We start from the raw sequence: 8,105 nt of genomic DNA, 5'->3' as shown, positions 1-8,105 counted from the left end.
TGCCGGCGAAGGGGAGTGGCCGGAGGAGATTTGGTTGTCGACGGAAAGAGAGAAAGAGAGAAATCGGAAGTGAAATGACGCAGTCGTTGGTCTTGATGGGGCTAAACCCTATGCTGACGACAAGTCATCGGTATATGGTACCCAAGACTATGTCGTTTTGTTTAATTGCTGGGAAAAAAATAGAGCGTTGTACCGACGACAAGTCGTCGGGATAGCCATTTCACTCGGATTGCCAGCGTGGCATGGAGAAGACGTGTCGTCGGTATAGCTCTCCCAAAACGGTATCGTGACATATATCGACGACATGTCGTCAGCATACGTTTTCAGAAGACCGCGAAAAACTTTTTGTTCCCGCCTAACCTATTCAGACGATATATCGTCGGCATAAAGTTCAAGGTCAAAGAAAGGTGGTCAACTCTGTACCGACGACACTTGTCGTCTGTATAGATGTTGCCGGCGAAGGTGGTAATTCTTGTAGTGAAAGTATGCGGGTAAAAGTAGGATAATGATTTTATTTTAACTAGATTAGTGACAAAGAAAAATATCATCTAATAGTGCTATCTATAATCTAATAATTATGCTGGAGTCGCATAGCAAAAGAAAAAAAAACCGCAAAGCAAGACCAACAGGTACCAGTACCACAAAAATTAAACCTTTAAGGGAAACGATTTTTAATGACATTTTCTTGGTTTTCAATATTTTTTCTTATGCCACTAATTGTCAGTAAAATTTTACTTCTAGTGGAATTAACAAAGTAGTCTGACTACTATATTAACCCTTAGCTAATTTCTAGCTAACGAAGGTCAAAATAATACCTTATTTCGATAATTGAAAGGTCAATTAATATTTAACTTACCTCTAAAACGGGATGCTACGATAATTATTAGGAAGACAAGGGTTTTATGAGAGAAACTTCGTAACTTATTTTTTCCATTAACCGATATTATTCAAAAATTGAATATTAATACAAAATAAAACTGGAAAATAATGGGTTCTAGAGATGGAAATATCATGATTATTAAAAAAGATATATAATGCAAGTTACATAGACTTTATTCACCTGTAATATAAAACCTCATAGGGTTAATTTGCAAAGGCCTAGTCCAGAACTTGTTATACATATCCAACAGAAACCAAATCAAAACTTCACGGATGGAATTTGTACTAGTACAATATCAACTCATTTGTGACAAAATATAGAAGTGGGTATACAAATGAAAGAAACATCAAATTGCTGGTAAAACACAGTTAAAGCTAGTGTAGATTTATACAGTGATTCATGATAAATTGTGTAATAATGATTGTAAAAGTGATGCGTGTACGACAAGTTTTTGAATTACTTTATTATTCTTATCTCAACTATGTATTTTGAATGTACCGTGTTTTTGAGCTATGGGATCGGAGAACTAAAGCCCTCTTGTGCCGACAAAGTGCGAAGGTTTTGGTATCGTCTCGAAGAAGGGAACTTTACGAAAGAAGCTCGCCTTTTCAGTCGATGTACAGTTCTCTTTGCATACATCGACTGTAAAAACGGCAACACTTTCTCCTTTAACTTGAGAACTAAAAAGAACGTCAGTCTGTAACTCACAAGAAGCGCATATATCGCAAACAAGTCCCACCACTTCGAGTGAGTCAACGGCATCCGGAACAACTTCGTTATCACCTCCCTGCCGGTGGTTTTCGGGTCTCCCGGTGATAACCCATCAAACTCCAAATTCAATAGATCATTCTTGTATCCTCCCTGCATTAGTTCCAGTAGTACATCCTCGATCGCTCAAATAACATAAATCTCTATAACTTGTAGTATTTAACAAACGGATTAATTAAATTTGCGATCTTTTGAATACCTGTATTGCCCATGATCCGTAGTTTATATACGACACAGGGTAACGCCAAAATGGCTTTGGAAGATCGGGAAGTTGACGAAAGAAACCTGAAGTCATCATCATAACCCCCTACATTGTGTGAAATAATTCAGTATATTTAGCGTTTTTCAAACAAGAAACGCTATGAAAATGGTTCAGATGTAATCTTACGAGAACTCCAGCACCAACTACGAGCCCAAACAAGAAATTCGGAACAAGAGCTGCAACAATCATCATACAGCTCTCGATCACTGCAATCGAGCCAAACAGGTTGAGACAGTAGAAAGCGTAGCGCGAGAATCCATGATTGAACTTCACCATGTTCCATGTGATTGTTCCGGTGACTAGAGAAACTGCCACCAAGAACGGGAACGAAGATAGGAAGTTTGCAAGTATAAACACACCAACCCCGTAGTAGCCATTGAGACGTTCTCGAGTAAAGATCTGGAAATATATAGTTGCATGCATGATTGTTAAAATCGATGAAAAACATAAAATGGGTTTAGTTTACTGATGATTGCGTACGTACCTTCATATCTTCGATAAATGAAGGGAAACTTCCGATTGACATGAAAGTCATAAACCCTGTTATGAAACCACCACAAGCTCCCCTTGCAAGAATGGCAGTGTAACTCGTACCCACATCGAAGAAGATTGTCCCAACGCATATTGATACGACTAAGTAGATGATTATTCTCAACCAGTAATATCCCATATCTCTTGACATGTTCACGAACGATCGTCGAGTTAGTGTGTCAAGTTGCTTCCACCATCCAGCATGGCTTGCTGTATTTGCCCAGCTCGCAGGTCCTCGCTGGAAATGGGAATAATAAGCAGCCATGGAAACACGAAAAGGTTTTGAGTTTGAAGGAACTTACGATTGTGGAGAGGTGTTTCATTCTTGCTCGGGCTTTCACGGCGTGTTTTGACCACCGGTATTTTTCTACTAAGGTTGCTTTGATCTGTGTTGTTCCCATATTCATAAAAGGGTCTGATTCTTCTCGTTTTTCCTACAAACGAGAACATTTAAACAATGATAACAATAAAATAACATGCCTAAAACATACCTGAAAATATATCTTTTTTACATTAAGGGCATTCACAATGCATACAACTTTACTAATTTTTTAGTATTTTTTTCCAGTTCAATCCAACATTTTTATTAAAGTTAAAATAGTTTTTCTTAACCCATTGAAAAGTTCAATGTCAATATTGCACGCCAACTTGGAATGTCACTATTTTATTAAACTATGGATTGTGGTTGTTTTAATTGTTTGTTTGGTACAATTAAATATATTGAGTGATTTCATTTTCATATTTTGTTAAGTTATTCTAACGCTTTAGTTTTGCATATTTGGACAACTAAATAAAATTATTTTAATACCCACAATTCAAGCAATTTAGACCTTTTTCACCAAGTAATTACAAGTTCATTCTTCTTCATTTTATTCCCCTGTTATTCCTCTGTTTCTTTTCTTTGTTGTTCTTTTTTTTCCTTGGGCATCAAGGTATCATCAGGTTGATACCTTACAAAGGAAGGAGGAGGTTTTTTCCTAAATGGCAGCAACAAGTTTATGTTTAAGGGGAGGACAATAGTGATCGGAGGGTGCCAACAATGATAGTTACCGGAGGGTGTCGATCGGGATGATGGAGGCAAAGTAAAAAACAAGAAGAAAGGGGTGGTGGATGATTCGAGTTGGTTCGATAGGGCATCTAATTTAATATCTATATATAAGGTAGAGTAGTTTAAAAAAAAATGTAAAATAAATTGAAATAATATACATACGAAATATATTATATTTAATCACATATATTAACAATACAAGAAATTTTAATTTTATTGCAAAAAGGTAACTGATTTTTTTACTTTTACCTTCTTTATGTATGACTATTTTAGATAGTTAAAATACATTGAATAAAACAATTGTTTATCTAATAATTAAAAGATATATATTAAAAATAAACAATATAATAATAAAAGAATATTTCTTTTATATATTAAAATAAAAGAATATTTGTTTTTGGATTTTGGACTATTAGTTCTCATTGTAGTAATCAAAACTAATCTAAAATCCATAACATTAATGTGGTTTGTTGCAAATTAATATAAAAATCCAAATATCTAAATCATACGAGTCCAGTTCAAATTGAACAATTAAACAAGTCGGCAGGTTTTAACGGAATAACAAACAAACCAAAAAAGTGGTCCAATAAAATGAATGGCACATATTCGATCTTTAAGGAATGATAATAATTCATTTTATTTCATCTTTTAGTAAACAAACATGCATGTTTTTTATTTACTTCGCAATCATGTAATTTCTTTTCCTTCTAGCCAGTTTTAATTAACGCAAACCGAACACGGTAAACTTATTTGTATTAAAAGAATAGTTTATTTTATTTAAATTACTTGACTTATAAAATAAAACTATATCCTTTGTGTTTAATTAGTTGCTATATATACGTTAAATATAAACAAAGACAAGGAAAACATACTTGAATTCTCAATGAGCCTTTTAGTGTAGCTGTCACGACATCGAAATCTGAATTGATACAACGTAGAAAATGATCGGAAGGATTTCTCTTGATGGGACACGGGAACCCCGATTCAGCAAAAAACTGTACAAAATTATAAACAGTTATCATCACTTAAAACATACGTGATATAACGATATTCATATGAAAATATTCTTTTAGTTTATACATGTATTGAGGTTGTTGCATATACTTTTTTTTTTGCATTGATTGCTTTTATATTTCTCAAAAGATAAGTCTACAAATTAAACAAATGTAGAATAATAGTATGTATGTTGTTTTAACAACACACAATTATATATATTCTCCAAACGTATTAGTTCTATATATACTCTACTCACAATTCACAAACCTCAATAGCTTCTTTGGCTTCTCCAAAATAGACAGTTTCACCTCCAGATAAAAGATACAAGTCGTCAAACAATGCAAAGACTTCACTACTTGGCTGGTGAATTGAAGAAATGACTGTTCTTCCATCACGAGCCATGCTTTTTAGAGCATGAACCACGAAAAATGCAGAGGCACTATCGAGTCCACTTGTAGGTTCATCTAGAAACAAAACTCGTGGTCTCACGAGGATTTCAAGTGCAATACTTAGCCTTTTCTTCTCTCCACCACTTATACCTCTCAAGTGCCAATTTCCGATCAACCTATCTGCACAATCCTCGAGCCCCATCTCTGATATTGTCCCCTCTATTGTATCTTTGACTTCTTCTTTGGTTAATGTTGGTGGAAGCCTCAAATGAGCTAAGTAAGTGATGGTTTCCCTCACTGAGAGGGTTCCCATTAGAACATCTTCTTGTGTCACATAAGCCTACATTAATTATCTCTTTTACATCAATTTATTATAAAATTTACAAGAAAACAATTAAGGGATATATACACATGGAGTCACTTACAACAACACCATAGGTTAGTTTCTTCTTCTCCCCGTTTAGTAGAACATCTCCAGCCATCACCACATTCTTTGATAGTCTACCTATCGAAAACAATTAAAATCACACATTCAGATATTGTAATTCATATGTAAAAGTGTAAGCAAACAAAATACATACTTTTTTAATAGATAGTTATATAAATTACCAATAATACAATTTTTTTAGTTTGATCTAGAGAATCTAGAAAAAAATCAAATCCTGGGGTCACGTTAAATGATTGGGAACTTATAAAAACACTAAAAAAGTACCATAAATTTTCGAAAAAAGTGACTTACTAGTTTTAGTAATTTTTTACACCCTAAATCTTTTTGCCCATGTCTCAAATCTTGGACTTTCCTCAAATGGGCAAAGATCAGTTAAATACAAAGATAACTTCTTTCTTTTTACTATATCTCACTAGCTAGTATATTTCATAGTAGTAAAAGAACGTAAAAAGAAACTAGTTGTCTGGTGAAGACAAGGAACAAACCTGCTAATGCATCAAGAAGTGTGGATTTGCCCGAACCAGAAGGACCCATGATAGCCATGATCCGACCGGGTTCTGCAAAACCGTTGAGACCATGGAGCAACCGCTTTGTTGGTCCATCACCGGAGCTTGGGAGCATCACCCTTAGATCTTGCCACACCAGATAACTTGCCCTTTCCTTCATGCTCTGACTCCGACCCATGCTTTCTCCACCACCACCTTCGTCATTACTATCACCATGTTCCGCCATTGTACTGCCGTTGTGGCTACCATCACCACCACCAGTGCTCCTCCCGACTTCTATCTCCATCTTGAGACTAAGAAGCCTTTACTTGAAAAGAAAGAAGATAAAGAATTTTAATAGAAGTAATTGGGAAAATTCATTAGCTCTCTTAAGTTCATATTTGTGCGCTGGGGTGGGGCGGGAGTGGCCCTGCATTTATTTTGAAAGGAATGGTTGGGTGGTAGTTGTGGGACTGTAAATGTCTTTTAGTTATGCATTGAAACTAAATCGATATAAAATTAGGGACCTCAATAACTGTAATCGGTGCCGTCATTAATTCAAAATAAGATATTTTCAACTTCTCATAAAGATTACACCTTTAATAATACAACGTTATTTTTAAACAGGTTCGGCATTTTTAAGAGCGTATTTGGCTAAGTTTATACCTTATTAGCTTATTATTAGCTTATAGTGTTAAAACTGCGTTTATGAAAAATGTTTAGATTAGTTTATTCGGTGTCAAAACGTTATAATTTGATAAATCATTTTCAGTGTTTGACAAAATAACCAAAAAAAAATTTCTAGAGATGTTAGACATCTATAAGTTATAAAGAGTTTTGATAAGTTACGGGTTAATAATTTAAATCCATCCAAAGACTTATTTTAACTTATACCGATGTGGACTAAATTACATATTACAATGGATTAAATATGGAGTTTATTCACAAAAATGGTGGTATATATTTTGACATGATCATCTTTTTTCCAAATAAAAGAAGATGCCCATCAAATTCATTGATGAACATTTATGAACATATATACGTTCAGTTATGCACATTTATACAAAAACTTATAAATTGAACTAATGTACATGTTCATTGATGAATGTTTATACACATTTCTCAGGTGTTCATAAATTAGTTATGTTTGTTCGTAACTAAATATTTATACAAAAACCCAAATTTATAGTAACAAAATGATAATATATGTTCATAACTGAACATTTATACAAAACTCCAAAAATTGGTAATGTTCCCAAAATTTTGTAATGTTCATACCTGAACGTTCATATGCATATATGTTTATATTGAACATTTATACAAAATCATATATGTTCATACAATATTATACATGTTTATAATTGAATGTTTATACAAAATCATGATTAAAAGTATTGTTGGAACCTATTTTCCTCGATGAACATAAATTTATAAATGAACATGTTCATAAATGAACAATATTCACATATTAAATACATGTAAAATCAAGTGATGTAAAAATTCTAAATGTGTTACATATCAATATACTTTGTATATGAACATGTTCTCTTCATGTACTTGACCCAAAATGCTTCAATTTTGCTTCATTGCTCCCATCACTTGCAACGTCTGAAAGAGCCAAAAAATATTTTTTATGTGTGAAGTACAATTTTATCTTTGTTTCATCTATGTAGTATCTAAATTTAACAATTTTCATCTTCCACAAAACCACAATGCATAGGAGTAACTTAAGGAGCACATAATTTTTATTTGTTCATCAAGATCAATAAACACAAATAACCAAAATAACTCTTTGATTAATTGAGGAAATAACTCAAAACTCCACTTGATTGTGTTACATTCTGAAATCATAACTCGATTCTAACAATGTATATATATACCCCTATATTCTACCGACTTGTAGAACAAGACTAGGACTCTTAAACCTACTTGTTTAAAAAACTCATTCTTACTTGGTCTCCAAGTCCTACTTGACTTAGGATTCCAACAATCACCCCCGAATCTCTAAGTCCTTCTAGAGAATTCTTCAACCCGATCCGTATTCAAAATACGGACTCGTCGTCGTCGTCACCTTCCGAAAAATCACCTTCTTGTAATTTTTGGAGTCGTTCCGGACATTCAGAGGCAAAGTGACCCGGTTTGTCACACCGAAAACAAATCACCTTAGATCGGTCTTTTTCCCTATTTTTCCGATTTTTATCACAACAACAATTACATTTTTTGCAATTATTGGAATTGGGTTGAGATAAATCAAAATTGTTATTGGGTTTTTGTTCTTGGGCTAATTTGGCTTTATTG

The 8,105-nt window shown here is 33.8% G+C and overlaps 1 protein-coding gene across 1 annotated transcript; it reads right to left on the bottom strand.

The window, feature by feature from the left end:
• Positions 1 to 1,129: 1,129 nt before the first annotated feature.
• LOC145119252 (ABC transporter G family member 15-like) lies at positions 1,130 to 6,207 on the bottom strand. Its single transcript, XM_079054874.1, has 9 exons — positions 5,808 to 6,207; positions 5,300 to 5,379; positions 4,753 to 5,214; positions 4,362 to 4,484; positions 2,744 to 2,875; positions 2,395 to 2,679; positions 2,037 to 2,309; positions 1,848 to 1,955; positions 1,130 to 1,741 (listed from the first exon to the last, which is right to left on the bottom strand). The coding sequence occupies exons 1-9, from the start codon at positions 6,112 to 6,114 to the stop codon at positions 1,391 to 1,393; spliced, it is 2,121 nt and encodes a 706-aa protein (XP_078911000.1). The 5' UTR covers positions 6,115 to 6,207; the 3' UTR covers positions 1,130 to 1,390.
• Positions 6,208 to 8,105: the final 1,898 nt, after the last annotated feature.

The sequence above is a fragment of the Lactuca virosa genome, chromosome 6, assembly GCF_052849685.1.
Source record: "Lactuca virosa cultivar CGN04683 chromosome 6, Lactuca_virosa_CGN04683_v6, whole genome shotgun sequence".
NCBI classification, from domain to species: Eukaryota; Viridiplantae; Streptophyta; class Magnoliopsida; order Asterales; family Asteraceae; genus Lactuca; species Lactuca virosa.
The sequence above is the reverse complement of the archived record's forward strand: the minus strand, read 5'-3'. Positions and strand labels throughout refer to the sequence as shown.

Coding starts and splice junctions, on each gene's coding strand:
- LOC145119252 (XM_079054874.1), bottom strand. CDS start 6,114: ATGGAGATAGAAGTCGGGAGGAGCACTGGTGGTGGTGATGGTAGCCAC. Junction 2,680..2,743: donor TGAAACACCTCTCCACAATC/GTAAGTTCCTTC, acceptor TCCCATTTCCAG/CGAGGACCTGCGAGCTGGGC. Junction 2,310..2,394: donor CATTTATCGAAGATATGAAG/GTACGTACGCAA, acceptor ATATATTTCCAG/ATCTTTACTCGAGAACGTCT.